Consider the following 23606-nt stretch of genomic DNA (forward strand, 5'->3'; position numbering starts at 1 on the left):
GTGCTAGTCAGGTCACGGTCAGTGCTAGCCAGGTCAGGTAGGATCAGAGCACAGGACAGGGTATACATAGTAAGCTATTCGTGTTACATTACCATAAGCACATTTTTGTTAGAAGAACATGTTTTCTTATACGAGGTGGTATCAAAAAGTTCTGAGACTAATAGCATAACTAGTGCTGTTCTGACCGCGATTTCATTACAGGCAGCAAGTTAGAGCAAAAAACAAATGTGAAATTCTGCATAAAACCAAACAAATCTGCCGAAAAACGTTTATCATTAAATACGTTTGACAAACGCAGATGCTGCAATCAATTATTTGAGGCGTTTTAAGCGGCACACTCACTTCAAGAGAATGAAGAACAACCAACATGATCTCACTTCCGCACCCACCCTGTTTGCCAGATTTGGCTCCTGGGGAATCCTGAGATCCGGATTTCTTGTGAACAGAGTTAGTCTCGAAACTTTTTTATCCATCTCGAATATGACTTTAGCTAGCCTGCTAGTTGGCTAAACTATGATGAGAATAATTAAAGCTCTCCAGCCTGTTAGCTAATTAGCTACTGTTAGCTTGCAAGCTTTCTTAAGCTGGGATGTGATTATGTGTGACACACCAGTTTGCATTCGCGAGGGTATTTTGGTGTTGGCATAGTAGATATGTAGGTGTGATTGTGGGCATATATATTGCATTTATCAGCAGAAATTTGGAAGGAATCTTTAATGTCAGTGTTTTGTAAGTTTTCTCTGCAACATTATGGGCTATGTCTAACTTCAGGAGAAGGTAAAAAAAAATGAATGACTGTTTATGGATGCTCAGGAACAGCTACAGATGTTCCTCAGGTTTCCTGTAACTAAAATTGGATTATATTTATATATACTATATATAATATAATCCAATAAATATATTGGATTATATTAAAATTTTTTCTATTTATGGCATATGAGAGACACCCTTATTCCATTAGTCTAAAACTTAGTTGGGAGAGAAACCAGTGGATGATGTAGGTCTTGTTTGGTAGAACATTGTTTGAAGACTGCTAAAGACTCAGCTCTTTGGTCATCGTGTAGTTGTTTGGATAAACCACATAGTTGCAAGAACTGAGAAGAGTTTTAAAGCAAGTCTTTCTTGTACACCGAGAGATGGAGAGATCAGTGGAGCAGTGGAAGAGGATAGAGAGATCAGTGGAGCAGTGGTAGAGGATAGAGAGATCAGTGGAGCAGTGGTAGAGGATGGAGAGATCAGTGGAGCAGTGGTTGAGGATGGAGAGATCAGTAGAGCAGTGGTAGAGGATGGAGAGATCAGTGGAGCAGTAGTAGAAAATAGAAAAATCAGTGGAGCAGTGGTAGAGCATGAAGAGATTAGTGAAGCAGTAGAAAAGGATGGAGAGATCAGTGGAACAGAGGTTGAGAATTGAGAGATCAGTAGAGCAGTGGTTGAGGATGGAGAGATCAGTGAAGCAGTGGTAGAGGATGGAGAGATCAGTGGAACAGAGGTTGAGGATGGACAGATCAGTGAAACAGTGGTTGAGGATGGAGAGATCAGTGAAGCCGTGGTTGAGGATGGACAGATCAGTGAAACAGTGGTTGAGGATGGAGAGATCAGTGAAGCCGTGGTAGAGGATGGAGAGATCAGTGAAACAGTGGTTAAGGATGGAGAGATTAGTGGAGCAGTGGTAGAGGATGAAGAGATCAGTGGAACAGTGGTTGAGGATGGAGAGATCAGTGAAACAGTGGTTAAGGATGGAGAAATCAGTGGAACAGTGGTAAAGGATGAAGAGATCAGTGGAACAGTGGTAGAGGATGGAGAGATCAGTGGAACAGAGGTTGAGGATGGAGAGATCAGTGGAACAGTGGTAAAGGATGGAGAGATCAGTGGAACAGTGGTTGAGAATGGAGAGATCAGTGTAACAGAGGTTGAGGATGGAGAGATCAGTAAAGCAGTGGTTGAGGATGGAGAGATCAGTGGAATAGTGGTTGAGGATGGAGAGATCAGTGGAACAGTGGTTGAGGATGGAGATATCAGTGGAACAGTGGTTGAGGATGGAGAGATCAGTGAAGCAGTAGAAGAGGATGGAGAGATCAAAGGAACAGTGGTTGAGGATGAAGAGATCAGTGGAACAGTGGTTAAGGATGGCGAGATTAGTGGAGCAGTGGTTGAGGATAAAGAGATCAGTGGAACAGTGGTTGAGGATGGAGAGATTAGTGAAACAGTGGTTGAGGATGGAGAGATCAGTGGAACAGTGGTTGAGGATGGAGAGATTAGTGAAACAGTGGTTGAGGATGGAGAGATCAGTGGAACAGAGGTTGAGGATGGAAAGATCAGTGGAACATTGGTTGAGGATGGAGAGATCAGTGGAACAGTGGTTGAGGATGAAGAAATTAGTGGAGCAGTGGAAGAGGATGGAGGGATCAGTAAAACAGTGAATTAAATGTCAGATGAGCAACGTGAGAAGAAACATGTTCAGATTAAAAAGCTGATCTTCTTGAGAAAAGGAACCTGGCCATTGTTTGGTCGCTGATTATATCATGGTAATTTATGTTGTGAAGGAGACACTACGTGGTATTCATCTGACCGAGGATGTATCCTAGGAACAGGAGGCATGCGTGGTAAGAGCTTGTGCCTCAGTGTCCCTCCCTTCCTCTCCTCTCCTTTCTTCTTCTCCTCTCCTCTTTTCTTCTCCACTCTTCGCTAACATGCCATCATGTAACAGCATCCGTCTCTGCCGAACAAACCAACTCTCTCTCCATAGCAACGTCGCAAGATCACGTCCAGCGTGGCAGAAGCGTGAGGAAGCAGCTTGTGCTCGAGACGACGCCGAGATCCAGCGCTTTGTGAACTCGTAGTGGGGGGTGGGGGGGTTGGGGGATGTAGCAGAAGATGGACAGCTCCTCCTACAACAGCACTCCCTGAACAGGTAACTTGAGGGGCTTGTTCTCTGAGGGGTGTCAGAAGAACATGATACTTTCTAAGTTCTGCATTTTGGGACCGATGTAATGTTTTTTTCTTATCAAGGAAAGGATTAATCCAAGTTCTTCATCCTGCATGAGGTAAAAAAAAACTTTGTATTTGTCTCAACTTCAGACTTAGGAAAGACAAATAATAGACTAATCCTATGATCTGATTATCGACGAGGTTTCGCATCGGCTTATCTCGGTCCGTCGTGAACGCTTTTGAGCAGTGTGTAGTTTAAAAGAAAGGCAAGTCGATGAGGTTTGAAAATAAAAAGAAGTACACAGGGATGCTGGATTGGCTGTTGTCCCACCCACACACTCCCAAACTCCCACTCCATGACAGACCGTTCACGCCTCCACGTCCCCCGCTGCTTGCAGCACAGCATCGCTTGGCTCTCTTACACCTACGCACACACACACACACACACACACAAAGAGCAGGAGTACTGTGTTATTGTGCACTCTGTGTTCTCTTGAATGCATTAATGAGCCATAAACGTGCTTCTCCTACTTTTGGCCATTTACTGGGAAATGATGAAGTGTTTCCGTGTGGTACGGACAATAAAGAAAAACCCTGTTCACTCTTACATCACTCACATTACAACTGGCTAATGTTTTGTGAAATTATCAGATTTTCCAAGTTTGCAGACACCTGACCATAAGATTGAGAGGATTTGCTGTTACCTCCATTCTTCTGGAAAGATGTTCCACTAGATTTTGTAAAATTAGCACAAATATATAAATTCATCCTGAACAAGTGTTTAATAGCTTTTAGAGGTCTATAGTAGGAAGATCTTCCTTATTTGCTAACCCATTTGAAGCATATATTCATGGAGCTGGTCTTGTGCACAGGAGCAATGCCATGCTAGAACAGTTTTGGGTCTCTTAGTTCAAGTGAATGGGAAATGTCATGCTAATATTTTGAAAAAAACAGCTTGAAGAAGAACCACATCTGGTTGGAAAAGTCAGGTGTCCTGGTACTTGGGTATATAGTGCAGAGGGTTATATAAATAGATGGGAAGGTGGTTGGACTTCTGATCAGAAGCTGTCACTAGTGGGCCCCTGAGCAAAACCCTGAATCCTCAGATGTGTTAATAAGAAAACTGTAAGTCGCTATAGATAAGGGCGTGTGCTAAACACCATAAATATGAATATGAATGAATTGGTAAAAAGAAGCTGTAACACATGCACTTTAATCCCACTATATAATCAAGGTCTAAAAAAGGAATAGAGTCTAAAACTTTCTTTTGGCTTCTCCCATTAGGGGTCGCCACTGCGGACCATCCGCATGTTTGATTTGGCACATGTTTTTACACTGGATGCCCTTCCTAACGCAACCCTCCCCATTTATCTGGGCTTGGGACCGACACTAAGAGTGGCTGGGGTTGGTTCCCTGACCGGGGATCGAACCCGGGCCGCAGGGGTGAGAGCGCCGCATCCTAACCAATGGACCAAAGGAATAGAGTCTAAAAACTTACAGACTGAGCCCAGAACTGTTTAGATAACTGATCAACGTTTAACTCATAAACAGCGTAGCCTTTATAGCAGATTGTACGAGCTGAACTTGGCTGATAAAAATGTGTGAAGTGGAACAAATAAACACCCCTGATATCCATTTAATGCAGCGGTGAGACAGTTGTGAGTAATGAGGTGGCAGAACGCCAGGAACATGAGCAGGGCTCTCTTTAAGAAGTCGTGGCAACGGTTACGACCGAGCGCTCTGTCAGGATTGTTTTGGAGAATAAAAGGTGCGAGGCAGATCGCTGGAATCCGCCCAGCTCTTACCGGGAATATTTATGAGACAGAGTTGTCGGCGCAGTCGGACACATGCCATTACGCGTTATGTAAAGGTCTTTTTGTGATTTATGTTAACCTGGAGACTCGACTCTAATTTATTTATTAAAACGTGAATCAGAGAAGCTGTGTGTGGGTGATCGCCCCCTGCTGGACCTTGAATAAGAAACAGAGAGGAAACCATTTTAATAAGGAAGCACCAACTCTCTTGGCTTTCAAAACATTTATTTAATTAATACAGGGTATAAGAAACCTTCAAGCCTCGATCTACAAACACTGACATTTATGCTATTAGTGCATAGCATTTGGTTTACTTATATTTATTTGGTATATTATGTATGCAGTGAAATTTTGTACTTTGGATAGTGTAAAATAAATAAAATAGACAGGTTTTGGAAGAGACATGGATATAATGTATATTATAATCCTATATTATATACAGCCCTGCTTGAAACGATCCAAAAAAAAAAAAAAGATCTGCAGGTCTCTTGCTAATGTCCATTACCCCCTGCTGGACAATGGTGACTGTGTAGAACATTTCTAGCATTTCTTAATTTTGCACTATTGCACAATATATTTTCATTTTGTTGGCTTTTATTTCTGTAAGTTTTTTTTCTCAACCACCAATGCATTTTAATCCCCCCACGAGGTAGCTTCATAAATAGAGCTTCAATTGGCTTTGAAAGTTTTACACTGTAAAAGAAGCTTTAGTGGACCCACATTCTCAAGATACTGTTTTTATTCAGCTCACGATGATGCTAAAATGATTCTTAAAATAACAGTTAGTTTGATGTCATGTGCAGAACTTCATTCCTGTTGAGCTTCACCTCACTCTGGAACCCACTGGTGTGTTGGGTGTGTTGGCGTCATGGCGTTCGCTGGGCCCGAGCTGCAGTGGAAGTGGGTAGAGCTCCATGACTTGGTCTCGCTTCGTGCTGTAGAAAGGAAGACTCACACAGCTGCCGGTGCGGCAGTCAGGTCGAGGCAGTGGAGGCTCCACAGTCGCCCTCGAACACAGCACCACTCTCGGCTGGACGAGCACAAGCTGCATTACGCCGCGTGGGATGGACGCATGGAGCACGTGAAGGCCCTTGTGAACTGCGGTGTCCCTGCTAACAGCCCGTGAGTCATCCAGACATTTAACGTTGTAATGCAGTGGTGATGTCCCAAAGTTCACAATCAAATAGGTCCAGAAACAAAATAAGATTTTTTATCTCTTTATTTATTCTAAATTCATGATACCCATGAAAGAAACAGACAAACAGACAAACATTTTAATAAAGAAGCACAGACTTTCTTAGCTTCCAAATCATTTATATAAGTAATACAGTGTATAAGAAACCTTCAAGCCTCGATCTACAAACACTGACACTAATACTATTAGTGCATATCATTTGATTTGTATATTATATATGCAGTGAGATTTTGTACTTTAGACCATTTTAAAATAAATATACACCGATCAGATATAACATCATGACCACCTGATAAACATTGACCGGTTTGTGGCTACGCAGCCACATTTGAGACAAACTATGATGCACGGTGTGTTCTGAAAACTTTTTATCAGAACCAGCATTAACTTCAGCAGTTTGAGCTACAGGAGCTCGTCTGTTGCATCGGACCGGCCTTTGTTCCCCAAGTGCATCAATGAGCCTCAGCCGCTCACAACCCTGTCACCAGTTCACAACTGTTCCTTCCTTGGAGCACTTTTTGACCCAGATGTCCCTTGTCAAACTCGCTTAAACCCTTACGCTTGCCCATTTTTTAGAACTTTAAGAACAAAATGTTCCCTTCATATATCCCACCTACCAGCAAGTGAAATGATAAAGAGTGCTATTCACTTCACCGGTCATAAGGTTATGCCTGATTGGTGTATATTGGTACTATATTACAAACAGATCTGCTTGATATTATTAAAAATTGAGGGTGGATTGTTTGAAAGTGGAAGCAAAGAAGAAAAGGACTTTTTTAAATGTATCCTTATTAAAATGAATATAATCAATTGAAACATAATCACTTCACCAGACTGATATATCAAGTAGAACCAGTAATTAATGTACCTGTAATGTTTAATTATTTGATGTTTATGTTTAATCATTTTTCTGCCATGAGGGAACAAAGGTCTCAGGATGGAACCCTGTGGAACTCTCTCGTAGTGGTTTATTCGGTGACTCCCCCAAACAGCATAATAATTTCCCATTGGCGTGTGTGGTACATTTTCAGTAACCTTAAAACAAAGCATTGATAACTTGGCTTTTCATATTGTAGAGATCCTCGTGGCTGGACGGCCATCCACCATGCTGCCTTCAGAGGACACCTCGCACTGCTCAGGTTCTTGCTTCACAGCAGTAAAATGGACGTGAACTGCACAGATCTATTCGGCTGCACCCCATTGCACCGCTCCTGCATGGGAGGCAACAAAGACGCCACTGAGTACCTTCTCCAGAAGGGAGCGTCCCACGAGGCACGGTCCAGTTGTGGCCAAACGCCCCTCCACCTGGCTGCGGCTGGTGGGCACCTGGGCACGGCACGGACACTGCTACAGCACCTGGCATCTCCTGATGTGCTGGACTCACGCAGGTGGACGCCACTGCACTGGGCTGTATTCGGGGGTTGGGGTGATGTGGCCGAGATGCTCCTGGATAACGGGGCAGAGTTGGAAGGGCCGAGTGGAGTGGGTACGAGTCCCCTGCAGCTGGCTGTGATGGTCGGCAACGAGGCAGCCGTCAGGCTATTACTTCAGCGAGGAGCTGATGCCAACCTCAGAGGTTCTAACGGGCGAACAGCACTGCACCTGTGCGCCTGCTCTGCTAAGAAGAAGGTGACTTCAGGATTAGTTTACAAACATAAATAATGACCCCATGTCCTTCAGCCAATCCTTTTTGTTAAATATACATTTTATTAGAGCAGGTTAAGACTCTCCTTCAAACATATTTGGCTCCTTTATGAAGTCTGATATTATATACATGCATTTATGGCATTTGAAAGATGCCCTTAGGCAGGGCGACTTACAATTTAATTTATATACATTGAACAGTAGAGGGCTTGGAACTTTGGACCTTCCAATCCAAAGTCCAATATCTTAACCACTGAGCTACCATGAGCATAAGACTGCGAATGCGAAGTTTACTTGACTGGAATGGTTCAGTGGTTAAGACTCTGGGTTACTAATTAAAATGTTGGGGATTTAAACCCTGGTATTGCCAAGATGCCACTCTTGGACTCTTGTTTAGAAAAGCACCAGTTTGTTTTACCATTAGTCTCGGAACATTTTGATACCACCTCATATATTGTGAAAACGAGGAACTGATTTGAAAAACCTCTAGGAATATTGACCTAAGCTTGAAGGGAGGGGTTCTGTCCAGTTTCACACAACTGTATTAAGGTACAATTTTATGGAAGCCTGTTTCTGCCACGTAACAAAATTGCCTAATTCAACTTTATTACTTGCAATTCTGACTTTATTTCTCACAATTATTGAAAAGGCTTTGACAAGGTACCTCGGTGGTTAAGGCTCTGAGTTACTGATCAGAAGGTCGTGGGTTCAAGCCCTGATATTGCCAAACTGCCACTTCTGGGGCCCTTGAGCAAGGCTCTGACCCCAGCTTCCTAACACTGGCAGGATATTTCAAGAAATAATTTCAATGTGCTGTAAAGTACATGTGCCAATTATAAAGCACTTTCTAACTAACAGCAACAAACACAACAGTGGATTTGAAAAGTGAACCTCGCAGAGCAACCCAGGTGATTATCATGATTTCATGGCATCTCTGTCTCTAAATCATTTAAAAGATGAGTCCATTTCAATTTATCAGCTTTCCATTAGTGCTAAACACCTCACTGCCAAGTACTCTGTGTACACCCAAGGTCTTTTTGCCCTTTAGCTTTTGCTGTGCTGCCAGTGCTTCAAGCCAAGAGCACACAGAGCAACAGATGGTATTTGCACTGGTGAATCACAAGGCACACATCCCATTCTCCTTAGCACCATTTGATCTGACCTCTTTTCCTTCATTCACCATGTTTCTGTTTCTTTTCACTTGCCTTTCTCAGATCCTGCAGCACCTACTAGCTGCTGGGGCAAAGGTGTGTGTGAGGGACAGGGATCAGGCCGCTCCACTACACCTGGCCGCCCTAAGTGGCTCTGGAGCTGTTCTCCACCTCCTCATCCTGAACGGAGCTGGGCTGGAGGACAGGGACAGCCTTCACATGACGCCACTGCATTACTCCACACTAAAGGACAATGCTGAAGCAGCAAAGCTCCTGCTCCATTATGGAGCAGATGTGGATGCCACTGAAAGGCAGGGGAGGACCCCGCTACACCTGGCCACAGAAAGAGGACACTGCAAGGTGGTGTTTTCTTTTACAAGTCATGATATGGGCTTTATGTTGTAGTCTGGGGCACTTTGAATGAAAATTCTTTGAATTGTAATATTTATAGACCTAATGTGTAATGTTTATAAAAAAATAAAAAAAAATAGCTAATTGCTGTTGGTGCTCAGTAGGGGTGTCCCCGACAAAGGATTTCCATACAAGGTGGTATCAAAAAGTTTGAAAATAATGGTGCTAACTGGTACTATTCTGATAATGTGCATTACCACAAGATTTTCTTCTTGGAATTCTGCTTAAAACTGGGCAAATCTGCCACAGAGACGTTTGACATGACATACATTTGAAGAACATCACTACGATGACGAGAGATCGGGAAGACCTTCAATGCACTCAACCCGTGCATGATGATTGTTGGAGAACAACCCACATGATCTCACCCAACCAACTTACAGATTTGGCTCCTGCAGACTTTAACCTCTTCTCAAAGATGAAGATCCAGCTTAAAGGTCGCAGTTTTAACACCATTGCGGAGATCCAGCGTGAATCGCAGAAGGTGCTTGACACGTTTCAAAAAGACGATTTCCAGGACTATTTTGAAGGTTAAAGTGTGTAAACATAGATAAATTAAATACTTTCTTGTGAATAGAGCAAGTCTTGAAACTTTTTGATACCACCTCATAGTCCAATCAGAATTGTCAAGTCTTACTTATAGTCGACAGATGGTTGAGAAAACCGGTAGTTCTTTGTGAAATCAGACACTGAGCATCACAATATAACCAAAATGGCACGATCCTCGTTTCATAACACTGCTTCGAAGATCTGAATGTGAGGTTTGTAGTCGATTCAGGATCCTTCTATCAAATAATTTTTAGCCAATGTAGTTCCAGAAAGCTTTACACACTAAAATTTAAATGGGCTGCAGTCAATAGATCGATCTGTGAAACAGTGGATGAAATCATAGAGGACTATTTTAGGTGTGGTTTCACAGTGAGATCAGTTGTTACTGGAAGAATCACGTGGTATTAAACTAAACCTCCGATCCCTGGAGAGAACTCAGACTAAGATCTTGCACAGAATTGCCAGAAATAAAGTCAGAATTGTGAGAAATAAAGTTGAAATTGTGAGAAATAAAGTTGAAATTGTGAGAAATGAAGTCAGAATTCAGAGAATAGACTGGGCTAAAGGAAATGAAAATCAAGTACAATATTCAGCTAAACTCTATGGTTCTCCTCATGCTTTTAGATGATTGAAAGTCACCGGAAAATCTCTATAAAATCCATAAGAATCTGGATATGATTTGAGGCAGACATTTCTCCAAAAGAGCTAAACGTCTTTAATGAAGCAAACGTCAGACATGAACGATATCCTGTCTGGTCAAATACAATTGAGAGAAGAAGATTTAGTTTTTCTTCTCATTTATAACACTTCATTCATCAAGCTCAGTGTTCTTTACCACCAGTATCCATCTCTACACATTTTGTTCAACAGGTTTTGAGTGTTTTGTTGGAGAGGGGCGCAGATCCGTCTATTAAGACAAAGTGGAGGGAGACGGTGGAGGACTTGGCTAGGACACACAAGCAGTACGGGACCCTTAAAGTACTCCAGGAGCACAAGAAACCACCGGGAAGATCTCAAACTCCAGGCCACACTGTTACAGAGAGCGTTTGGTAACATGGTAGTAAAGTACAGATCAGGACCCGAATCCTGTGGAACATCTACAGCACCGGATCTGATCAGACAGCATTGTTGTTGTGAATGTACCCGTCTATTGACGTTTAAACTATTTTTAATAGATGAATATATCAGGTATTGTACTGTAACACAATTAAAGAGCTATGATGTGCAACGTTGTGGAATGTGTCTGGAAGTCTGACAGGACAAAAAATACATCATGTGTCTTCATTTTAAATGATTGCATACATATATTTGTTCAATTTCTACCGGATGTTCATGAGCAAAGCATCACAAAATCTCTGGAGGTTATGTGCAGGAAACAGAATCGAGTGGTTCATCTCATGAGTTGTCTGGTCCGAGTCGTTCGGATTTTGTTGGTCAGAATGCTGAAATTATTGTTAGAATAATTATGGGAGTCACGTGACAAAAGAACTAAAGACACAGACCAGTAGATATGCAAGGTGAAGCTACTCATTATGTTTATGATAAATTGTCATTAGCTGCATTGCCATATTTTCATAATTGGAACTATAATCAGAATTGGTGTATGTGTACGTGTTTTTGTGGATCTGCTTATTAAAAATTACAATTTTTATTTTATTTCTGGTCAATGAAATGAAACTACAGAAGTCATGAGTTTATACATTATAATTTTTTTCTTTCATGTTTTCTTGTGCTCACGGTTTAATTTTCTCATGATCTTATCATTATAAACATTGTTTCCTCTGGAAAATGTGTTAATTTTGATGCGAGAAATTAAGTTTGAATTTGCAGGAATCGCAAGAAATATAGTCGGAATTGGCGAGAAAACTTTTTTTAAAGTCTTGACATAACAAAAGTTGTTTTCTCGTGATCTTTACTTATTTTTCTGAAAGAAAAAAAAAACTCGGTTTCACAAGAAAATTAAGTCGTGATCAAAAACAACTCGTTATGTCGAGATTGTGAGAAACCAGAAAGAAAAAATATATATAAAGCATGGCTTCTTAGGACTTTTATATGAAATTAACTAAATGACTTAAACGTAAAGATCTGATTATATTTGATGCAAGAAATTAAAAAAAAACTCATGATCATGAGAAATGAATTGAGAGGAAAAAAGTCTCCATATAACAAAGTTGTTTTTTCTTTGTCATTTTCTCATAATCTTGAGATAATAAATAAAGTTTACTTAATTTTGTGTACTTAATTTGTCTGTGTATTCGGCATAAGAACTTTTGTTTTCACAAGAAAATTTTATCGCAAAAAAAGAAAAGGGAAAACAGCTGGTTGTGTCGAGAAATCGGGAAAGAAAGAAAGAAAGAAAGAAAGAAAGAAAGAAAGAAAGAAAGAAAGAAAGAAAGAAAGAAAGAAAGAAAGAAAGAAAGAAAGAAAGAAAGAAAGAAAGAAAGAAAGAAAGAAAGAAAGAAAGAAAGAAAGAAAGAAAGAAAGAAAGAAAGAAAGAAAGAAGAATATAAACAAACAAACAAATTAATAAATAAATAAATAATGCATGTCCTCTTTGGACAAAAACAAGATCCGTTCGTTTTGATGAACGCGATTCAAAGAACCGATTCACTAAAATGATTCGGTCTTCCCATCAGTACTGTTCGCGGATGGTTACATACGAAAGGTGATCCGGCCAACCCAAGAGTTCTTCTTGCGTTCCTGGAATCGACGTCATCGGGACTTCCGCTAATGACACGCATTCAAAAAAAGCAAAATAAATCTACGCAATTACGAAAATCTTTCATTTCAGACGCCGCACAAACACGCACTCATGTGATTATTTTGTAATTATTAGTCAGGAAATTGATTTATTTTCCTGTAAAAGTGAGCAGGGATCTGGATCTATTTGTAACGCGGAGGGTTACTGGTGACGGTAAGGGGTGTGAGGGGGTTCTGTGTTATGCGGCGTATGTCACAGCAGGGCTTTGCATTTTCGGCGACCGGGTTCGACTCGTGTTTCAATGGAGGCGACAATGGCGACAGCTCCGCTCCCTACCGCGCCGAACAGCGCTCCGGGAAGCGATGGCATTCTCATCGGCGACAAGGTTTATTCCGAAGTCTTCCTGACTATCGATAACTCGCTCATCCCGGAGGAAAAGCTCTCCCCGACGCCGTCGATGCTGGACGGCCTTGACTGGCACACCGAAACTGACCTCCGTATTCTCGGCTGCGAGCTCATACAATCAGCCGGGATACTCCTTCGTTTACCACAGGTGCGCAAAAATAAATGTGTAAAATACCCCTTTATTATTTATCTGAAACGAGATGAAGCACATATTCGCCATTTCGTTTTTAGCTGAAGTAAAAAAAAGCCGCTAGCATGCTAGTTCCTGAGGTGATTAGCTCGGAACATAGTACAATGAACAATTACAGTGAGGGTTTAAATAGATATTTAAATATTTTGAGTAATTATATTGTGCGCGATAAAAAATTTGATTTTATATGCAATAATCTTAATAAATGACGGTTTTTAGGTTGCCTGGCTTTATTTCAGCTCGTCAGACAAAAACAAAATGGCGGCCGGGGAATGGCGGCTTATGGCTAATCATAGCACCGGGATCGTCTCTGATTTTTAAAATGTTTTTATTTTTATTTTACAGGTGGCAATGGCGACCGGGCAAGTGCTGTTTCATCGGTTTTTTTACTCGAAGTCATTTGTGAAACACAGTTTTGAGGTAAGGAATGGATAAAACCTCTGAACAACATCGCGTTCTTAGCTAGCTAGGCCCTGGGTGCGCGCTCACGTGTGCGCGGGCACGAGTGCGTCGCTACAACGTTCGTACTGGCGGCCATGTTGTTAAGTTCAAAGGGATTTCTTTTTGTGTGTGGTTGTAAATTGTTTTAAAGTAGCATGACGTAATAAAGGGCCCGCGTCGTAGTTGTGACGTCATCGCCCCGATCCAATTGTATCGTTTTGTAACATCAGACTCTTTCTTTACCCTTTTTCATGGCTTTACAACATGTCCTCCAAGTAGAAACACACTCGAGTAGACTGGTCAACTTCTGAAGCATATTTGTTGTTTGTCAATTTTTTTTCCCCCTGCATGAAATAAAATAATAATAAAACCATTTAATGTACTAGTATTTTTTTTTATCTAATTGCATATAAAGATTGACACTCACGATGCAATATTTTTCCCCTGTTCAGATTGTCGCTATGGCCTGTGTCAATTTGGCCTCAAAGATCGAAGAAGCCCCACGTCGCATAAGGGACGTGATCAACGTCTTTCATTATTTGAGGCAGATCAGAGGAAAAAGGTAAGCGTGCAGTCGTGCTCTTGATCACTTTGCTGTAACTGTTTCCTGTTTTTTTTTTTTTGTTTGTTTGTTTATTGTTTTTCTTTCGTGCCAGCAAAACCTTTCACCTCGACAGAGTTGTCTTTGTTTAACATGTAACATCATCACTTTAGAGAATCAGGTATACTTTAAAACCTGCTAACCGTGTTTAGTCTGTCTGCTGCTGATTTTTTGTTTATTTATTTTTTTTTTTAGCTATTTCCCTATTTGAGTGCCATTTTGTTTGACTTTTCTGTACTCTAAACCATTTTAAGGCTTTTCAGTTTCATCATCTGTCATAAATGGTAGTAAGACCGAGATAATCTTCTGCTTACCTGCACACGTAAAAACAAAACAAAAAACCCCTGCATCCTAACCATTTAGTCATAACTGTGAGCTTCATGATTGATTGGATTTGAAGAAACGTTATTAGTGGGAGGAGGGAAGGAGGGAGGGTGGTGGTTAATAGGGCTGTTCAGCTGAATAAAGACTGTGGTATTAACTTGAATTCTCTTTTCCCTTGCAACCAACTAACAGCGACCAGCTACATTTACCAAAGCCTGGGTGATGTGGAATGGTACGTAGAGCTGAAGCAGTCGGCATGGCAACAGTGCGAGTGAGGCGTGGCTCTCCCCCCGCTCCCCCGGGAGGCGCCAGTGCTCTGAACGCGCTCACTGGGAGACTCGGGGACCACAAAAAGGTTGGCCGCTGGTCCCGCAGCGTCTGGCTCACTCCTGTAGCTCAGTTTAAGGTTGTGGTCTCTTAACGCAGGTGATGATGCTCTGTTTGTAGTAGCAGCGAGACAAGACCGAGAAACACCTCCGACATCACAGCTTTCACAGAAAACACACCTTACAGCAGGGACATTTCATTTAGCTTCCAACCGCTTCCAAGCTTCTCAGGGCAACCGGCTCAAATTAGCCCCACAGTATGAACACTGCACTTTTTTTCTTCTTCTGGAGTTCACGTTTAATATCAGGGCAGGGCTTCACGCTGTTATGATGTTCAACAGTAATGAAGCGAATCGCATTTCAGCACAATAACAGGTGCCAGATCATATAATGCTAATATACATGATTCATAATGATACTTTTTTAACAAATTTTTTTTTTATGAGTACTGAAACAGATTTAAGTTTATATGTAATTTTATCTCTCTCTCTCTAGAAAAGTAGATCTATATCGTAGTCCGAAGTTCAGCTTCGTCAGCGAGCACCTCTTCATAGTATGCCATTGATTTAGTTGTAGTGAACAAGATGTTGGACGTTGGATCAGAAAAGCAAGAGTTCGAATCCCAGCATCACCAGGGTCCATGAGTACGGGGCTTAACCCTCACCTGCACATGTGTATAAATAAGAGAATTACGTCGGTCTGGATCAGAGCATTTGAGGCAAATTATTTAGAGTTAAAATTGTGTACTTTTGTGTGTTCAGCTACTTCCACCTTCATATATGGATAGTGTTTTTTTTATATGTATGAATGAGAGAGAGAGACACACACACACTAGATATTTCGCCGTTTGTTTGCGTTACACATTCGAACTGTCGCACATCTTTTCAGCTCGCCCTCATTGTTAGGATTCTTTACAGCGACTGTGATGTAGATTTTTGTGATGCATTTTTCTTTCTTTTACCTGTTCACTGTTACATTCGAGTGTTTAATCTCTGTGAACACTTTAGTACTCTTTTCCAGATGGCACAAAAGTGAAAACGAGTCCAAGTCTTCTAAACATAAGCTCAATTTCACTCACTGTTCCTGTGAAAGGCTGAAAAAATGATGTTTAAATGGCTTTTTATTTTGTGTCTCTCTTCTGGTCGAAATGTTTCCCTTTTACATAGGGCTTCAGAAGGTGTGCTGTTTTTTGGCAAAGCTGTGATGTAAGAGGAAAATTGTTTTAGATTTTTGCGTGTCTGTCACTTGTGGTAGGACTAACAATCTTCTACTGAAATTACAGGACTCAAAAAAAAAAAAAAAAAAAAACCAGGGACGAGGAAATGGGCCTGTTGCCTTTAGTTGGTTGGAAAAGGGAAAAAAGTTACCTTTTAGTTTAAACTGAAACAAGCAAAAAGGCACTCTGGCTTTTTTTTTTTTTTGAGACATAGTTGGGTTGGGAAAGCAACCGTATTTTTATTCCTTTATGAATCAGGAGTGCAAGCCCATTGATACTTGATCAGAACTACATAAACACCAAAAACCAGGTGATCAAAGCTGAACGACGTGTGCTGAAGGAGCTGGGATTCTGCGTCCACGTCAAGCATCCACACAAGGTGAGTCCCGCATGTCTTCCGTGTTTTTCCTTCTTCACGCTACTAAAATACACACAACTGCAGGCTGTAGAGCAGGAAGATGCAGATGAGCAATATTTGCTTGATCTTTAAATGATGCAGAGACGTTGACAGGGACACAGACGTCAGTGCATGCCCACATTCTTCACATTGACGCAGGTTGGGTCAGGAACTGACTCACTTGTGGTGGCACACCTGTGCCTTCAAACCGCTCTTTACCATTACATAACCCATGCTGTCGTCCGGTTTCAGATCATCGTCATGTACCTGCAAGTTCTCGAGTGCGAGAAGAACCAAACGCTGGTCCAGACTGCATGGTGAGTCCAGACACACGTGCACTACTCAGAGTTTGTTGTGTAGTCAGCACTTAACCCTTTGCTCTTTACAAAGTCTTTTTTTTTTTTCCTTGATGGAATTTATTTATTTTTCTTTTTGTCGTCACTCATTTTTCTTTGATTTTCACCGAAAAAAAATTATTTAATTTCAGTAAAAAAAAAAAAAAAAAAACGGAGATCTCAGTTTAACTTTGTCCTTTCTCTCTACTCTTTAATTAAAGGGTAGTCCATGATGGTAAGTGTCATAAAGAACCTCTGAACTCTGCTCCTCCAACCACATGACCCCAGGAATCTGCCCCCCCTCCCATTGGCTGCCCGTCTCGAGACGGCCAATCCAGTGAGAGCTCTCTGCCCGAGAATCACTGAAGGGGGCCTTTTCCAGCTGGCAGCAGCATCTTGTTTCTTGGGGTTGTCCTAAAGGATTTGTATTTTCTGTGTTATGCTACAAGATTATTTCCTTTTATTATTACTTAGTATTAATTCCACATTTATAACTGACGTTTACCAGCTAAGAAAATAGGTATTGAACAGTTGGATTTTTTATTTTTTTTTTCTGCGTTACCTACTTGCTTATGTATTGTGTGTTCACACTGATGTGGTTTTAAGAAATGTGTCTTCCAGGGATCATCCTGCTCCAAGCATCCGATTCCCTTTTCCGTCATCCCGTCCGGTCGCGAACTTCAGGATTTAAATGTTTTAGGGTTTAAAGAAGAAATTCACCCCGAACAACTCTGATGAACAGCTGATAGAAGACGTGTTGGATGTTCATCTGTAACTCGAGAACGATGCGGCGGCGCTTTAATCTTCCTCCCTCACGTGAACACTGCTCACAACTTCTTTCAAAGCTTCAATGCGCGATCGCTGTGAAGTTCGGCCTCTGCTGTAGTGTGTAGCTGCATTGCATTATTGGAAATTTATTAATCTGCACGTTAGAAAATGAGTTGTTTCAGGGTGAACTTTTTCTTTAAGACCCTGGATGTTAGTGCCAGGCATATTCCATTCTGAATTCGTCGTTTTTGGTCTTCATTAATGCCATATGAGGATCAGGTCGAGCATTTTGCGAACATCTTTAATCTCCAGCGAGCGCAGTGTAATCTCTGGGTGGGGGGGCGCTATTGGACCCGAGCCTTTGCAGGTCCTCACTTCATGCGCAGGCTGTCGCGTGTTGAGTTGCATGGCAATATCAGTGTTGTGTGTTCTGCAGCCACCAGCTTCTTCTGTTTCCCCAATTTCGCATGCTTGACCTCATCATTTGCATTCGTCCAAAAGCAGCTCATTGGTGAAGCGGCATAAAAAAAAAAAACGGGTTGTATGCTTTGATCATCTCTTGGAATTAAATTACCTGATTTACATAAAAACCCCTCTTTGCATGTGCAGAGGAGTAAATATCATGTAAATCTATTTAATTTTTCTCCTTCCCTCCTCAGGCGAGGTCACCTTTATGATTAACGCCTGTGTCCGGAAGTCACATGGCCCGTCCCAGTGTGAACACACACTCATTCCTTTGCATGTATGCAAGTGTTCAGACAATTAGGACTGAGAGAGGCAGAGATGGAGGGAGGGAACTGGACAAAGCTAAAAACGAGTCTCCTTTAAAAAAACAAAACAAAAAAAAAAGCATCATTAACGTGGGACGTGGGTGGGTGGGGGTTTGTCAGAGACTGAAGCTCAGGGAGACGTCTGCAATGTTGTTTCACCTTTTGTGTTGCAGGAACTACATGAACGACAGTCTGCGAACTAACGTGTTTGTGCGGTTCCAAGTCGAGACCATCGCCTGCGCCTGCATTTATCTCGCGGCTCGAGCGCTGCAGGTGGGCCGTTCGCGTGATCGCTTTCTAATGCGTTGTGGTTTTGGGTTTCTGTAAACGAGACGGCAGTGTTCACAGCACGGAACCTATTGAGTGTAGTTTCAGTATGCAAATGTAGGATATTAAACACTGGTTTACCAGGGGCTGGGGTTCGCTTTGGCAATATCAAGTTTTTTTACATAAAGGGAAGTCTACTCAAAATTTCTTTATTAAAATCAGCCGGCTTGTTCAGTGAAATCCACATGACCTTATAGTTAAAATAGTGGACTTTTGATTACGAAGGCCATGAGTTCAAATCCCACCGCCACTGCTGGGCCCTTGAGCAAGTACCTTAACAACCATCTGCTCACTAATATGAATGGTGGAGTTCCTACATTGTTTCTTCTACAAAAATACGTTGCCCCCTTTTTATATATATATATATATATATATATATATATATATACATTTAGAAATAAATGTATCAAAGGCTAGGTCTACACAGACCTGGATAAATTTTGAAAATGTCAAATCAGCTGTGGTCTTGTGTTAAACCCCCGTCATTATTTAGTAATCTGCAGTACATTAATGTGTTTGTGTTACAGTTGGAATTTAAAATCTTTATTTCAGATGTTAAATATTGTCTTTAAAAATCTTTATGGAAGCCTGGAAACGTCTGAAATTTTAATATGAAAAATGTGAAGGAAGCCTGGATTGTAGCACTTTCTAACTCTCATCTCACTGTCCTCAACTCTCAGATTCCTCTACCGACTCAGCCGCACTGGTATCTCCTGTTTGGCGCCACAGATGAGGATATCAAGGACATCTGTATCACTACCCTGAAGCTGTACACGAGAAAGAAGGTAGCCTTTTTTAAACCTCTGACTTTGTCCTGACCTTCAGTTTGATAATGATGGAAGTCCACATGTCGGAAGTTGTCGTTTATCACTCCGTGTATTGCTCATATCCTGTTTTGTGTTCTGCTTTCAGCCAAACTACGACTTCCTGGAGAGGGAGGTGGAGAAGAGGAAGATGGCTTTGCAGGAGGCGAAGCTGAAGGCCAAAGGGCTGAACCCGGACGGAACTCCGGCGCTGTCCACGCTGGGCGGCTTTTCTCCAGCGTCTAAACCGAGTACGCCCCTTTGTCGTTTTCCTTTCCACGCGTTTTCGGGGTCAACGTTGCGTTCGATCGCTTATGATGTTCGTCCTGCAGGTTCTCCCAGCGTGATGATGACGGACGAGAAATCTCCCAACCCTCAGACGCTGAAAGCGGTGAAGAAGGAAGCCGAAGATCGGGCACAAGGCTCCAAGAGTCCTCACAACGGGTGAGTGTGTGGAAAATGTGTTACCTTTCAGGTCCTTTTAAAAAAATTATTGATTAATTACAACCCGCTTTCTCACAGTCTCAGGAAGGAGAGTAAACTGGGACGTAACAGTCGGAGCGGGAGCCATTCTCGCTCGAGGACACGCTCGAGGTCCAGGTCGCGCTCTCCAAGACGACAGTGAGTACCGTAACAGGGTTTCCATGGAGTCTTAGAAAGTCCAAAGTTTAAAAATACTAATTTTAGGCTTTAGAAAGTCTTAGATTTATTGTTCTAGACCTTAAACAATTACAAACAGAAGAATCGATGTTCATGTAACTCTGCCTCTTAAACTCATTGAAATGCTCCTGCAGTACTTTTTTTCTTTGTTTGGTTTCATGGTGGTGTAGTTCTTTTTCACTTTCTCTGTTGTGACCTGTTTTAAATATGCACATATATATTTCCTTTCTCTTCCAGCTACAACAGCAGACGCAGCCGCTCGGGTACGTACAGCTCACGCTCACGCAGTCGATCTCACAGCCGCAGCCCGTCTCCACGGCGACACTCCAACCACGCCGCCCCGTCTCCTCTCCTGCCGCATCTCAAAGCCAAACAGCGCTCCGACGACCTGAAGCTCCACTCTCGCCACGGTCACAAGAGGAAGCGCTCGCGATCCGGCAGCAAGCCGAGAGAGCGCGAGAGGGAGAGGGAGCGTGAGAGGGAGCGCGAGCGCACCTCGGCCGACCTGACGTCTAAAAAACACCGGCACGAGCGTAGCGGCGGGAGCGGCGCCCACCACAGAGACCACCGGGAACGGTCACGCTCATACGAACGCTCGCACAAGAGCAAACACCACAGCAGCAGCCACTCGAGCCACAGCCGCCACCGCCGCTGACTCCGCCCATCACCGTATATTCCCTCGTTTTACATTTTCTTTTTTTCTTTTCTCCTTTGTCTCGGCAAACCTTTTAGTTAAAATGTAAAAATGAAGGACCGCTCCATATTTACAGTGTAAAGACTTGAAGAAAAAAAAAAATAACGTATTGCAGAGAATGCTTTGATTTATAAAAGCAGCCTTTTGTTGACCGTTGGGGGTGTGAACGTCGCTAATTTAATACGGAATCGTTCAGGAAAGACAGAGACTTCATATTACGTATATTTACAGAGGACGTTTGCTCTACAGGTGGAATAGACCATATTTTTTTACAGGGAGACGCAGACTTTCATTCTCTTCAGTCGTGGTGAATTTGTTACACTGGTTTTAGTCTGCACATGTTCATCTTGAATTTTTACTTAATAAAAAAAAAGTGACTTATTCTGACGCAGGTGGCGTTCTATCTTTACATGAACACCTCACAAATCACAAATAAAACCATCCAATGTGTGAGGACACACCAGTCCTGAAGTTCATTACATCTATGTAATGTACATCTAAGTGGTCGCAACGTTTTCAGACGAGTTCTGTTTATTTACTATCACCTTCAAAACGGTTCCCTCGTGCAGCAATACAGCGCCCCCCCCCACCCCCCCAGCGTTTACCTCTGGAAGTGCTCTTTTTCAAAGCACGTCTAGCTCCTAAGATTCACGCAGGATCTTCATCTTCGGGAAGAGGGTAAAGTCCATGAGAGCCAAATCTGGCGATTGGTGTGGGTGCGGATTTGATCTTTTCCGGCGATAGACTCACGTGTGATGAGAGCTCAGTGATGTTGCACACGTGAGAATAGCAGATGTGGTCATAATAGCAGCAGCTGCACAACTCCTGATGTGTATGCGGCACATTGTCTAAAAAGGTCAGTGCTCCCTGTGACTGTGCGTGCAGCCTCGTGCTGCCATCTGCTGGTGTGTTACAAAACTAGTGTTGAACCTCCGTAATACCACCTGGTAAGTCGATAGCAGAGAATTAAAAAAGGCAAAAGTATGTGGACACCCACTTGTGCTTCTGCTCCAACCTTCTGCAACAAAATCGAAAGTGCACTTTTGTGTAGAATATCTCCGTATACTGTAGTGTTAAAGTCCCTTCACTATAAACCCATACACATGTCCCTGGGCACAAACCGTAAAGATTTAGTTGTTGGTGAGAAGGTTGGACTGGAAGAACTCCAGTGTCCTTGACTAATCCCTGACCTCCTCAACCCTACTGAACAGCTTTGGGATGCACCGGAGCCTCATCACCAGAGGAGGGAAATAATGAAGTACAAATAATGAGTTATTGTACTTAAGTAGATTTTTCTGGTCTCAGTTCTTTACTACACGTTTTTTTTTTTTTTTTGGTGACCTGATCGATGTTTTTTTTTTCTTCTGCGTTTTCAATCCACTGCTGTGTCATTTCCTGTCTCTTACACACCACAGATGTAGATTAGTTTATGAATCTCCCAATGAGAAGGCAGTAAGAAGTCTGGGGTTAACATGGATGAGACAGAGGGAGTCATGACTGAGAACAGAGACTTTCCTGATCATCATCATTTCTCTGCTTGTGTTCTCATCCTCAGTGGTCTCTAATTAAAGAGAGATGTAAGGATGTTGGAATAAATCAGAACACTGGTCCTACCTGAATCTCGAACTGGTTAGTAAACGTTTATAAACATTTGTAAGGGAAAGTTTATAGGACTGTGGTGAGACCTGAGATGATGTATGGTTTAGAGACAGTGACATTGAGTAAAAGACAGGAGGTGGAGCTGGAGGTAGCAGAGCTGAAGATGTTGGGATGTTCGTTGGTAGTGATGACCTCTGAGCAGCTGAGTTTAAGGGCCTTGCTCAGGGGCCCAGGAGTGGTGGCTTGTTGTGACTGGGATTTGAACTCATGACCTTTGGAGCCAAAATCCAAAGATTTATCTACTAAGCTACCACCTCTCACCCAAAGTTTTTCACGAATGAGCAAGCCTGTGGCGAGGAAAAATCCCTGAGACATCGTGAGGCAGAAACATTGAGAGGATCAACGAATGTTCTTTTATTACAGTTCCATCATTGTTGAGGTTCAGTGATGGCCGCTCAAAAACAGCTCATGCAAACCAAGGTCCTGAGCCCATTGTAGCAGATTGTTGATATTAATTACAAATCTCGAAGTTCTTGAGTTCGTCAAGAAACTTCATGGATCTTCCATGGAAAATAAAAAACAAAAAACCTAGATAGACTTTATACATTGGGGAAAAACATATTTTCTTGTGGACTACAATCTACAGATCTGATATTGCCAAAAGTTTGTGGACACCTCGTCACAAGTATGTTATGTGCTTTTTGAGCATCCTATTCCACATTTAGTCTCGATTTGCTCTTATAATTCCCACCACTCTTCTGGGAAGATGTTCCACTAGATATTTGGAGTGAGCAGGTGGACATTTCATAAGCCAGTAAAGTCTGGTAGTGATGTAGCTGAGAAGGTGAGGAGGCCTGGGCTGCAGTCAGTGTTCACATTCATCCCAAAAATGTTTAGTAGGGCTGAAATCAGATCTACGTAGCAGGAGATCTTCCACTCCATACCATGTAAAGCAGATCTTCTCTTAAGTTATTGTTGCCTTAACCTGATTTACCAGCAGAGGGTGCCAGTGCACCACAACGCTGCTTATTATTTGTTACTGTTCTTTTGAGATCAGCTCTCCTCTGATTGGCTCCTGCTGTGCCGAATGACCTCATCCTTAACCGCTAACCCGCGCAGTGAGAACGTTATCAGATGTACGCTTCGGTCTCAGCTTTGTGTTACAGGGAAGCGTTTCGTACCAAAGCGCTGGGTTTCCTGTCGCCAATATATTTCTGAAATATTAGTGATTAGATACACAATATAGGGCCAAAAAATATTAGGACACCCATATGTGGTTCTTCACCAAAATGTTGGAGGAACACGATTGTATCTGTTTGTCTTTAGATGCTTGACATTTTCCCTTCACTTGAAACAA

General features: G+C 42.2%; 2 protein-coding genes across 2 annotated transcripts; both read left to right on the forward strand.

The window, feature by feature from the left end:
* Window positions 1-5545: 5545 nt before the first annotated feature.
* Window positions 5546-11920, forward strand: ankrd67 (ankyrin repeat domain 67). The gene is made up of 4 exons (XM_083552462.1): window positions 5546-5864; window positions 7014-7566; window positions 8796-9092; window positions 10563-11920. Exons 1-4 carry the CDS (start codon window positions 5611-5613, stop codon window positions 10743-10745), a joined length of 1287 nt encoding a protein of 428 aa, XP_083408588.1. The 5' UTR covers window positions 5546-5610; the 3' UTR covers window positions 10746-11920.
* Window positions 11921-12488: 568 nt separating this feature from the next.
* Window positions 12489-21037, forward strand: ccnl1a (cyclin L1a). The gene is made up of 11 exons (XM_083552424.1): window positions 12489-12946; window positions 13334-13408; window positions 13882-13991; window positions 16155-16275; window positions 16546-16610; window positions 18340-18439; window positions 19174-19278; window positions 19406-19547; window positions 19629-19740; window positions 19819-19917; window positions 20194-21037. Exons 1-11 carry the CDS (start codon window positions 12695-12697, stop codon window positions 20609-20611), a joined length of 1599 nt encoding a protein of 532 aa, XP_083408550.1. The 5' UTR covers window positions 12489-12694; the 3' UTR covers window positions 20612-21037.
* Window positions 21038-23606: the final 2569 nt, after the last annotated feature.

This window comes from Silurus aristotelis (genome assembly GCF_946808225.1).
Source record: "Silurus aristotelis genome assembly, chromosome: 10".
NCBI lineage: Eukaryota > Metazoa > Chordata > Actinopteri > Siluriformes > Siluridae > Silurus > Silurus aristotelis.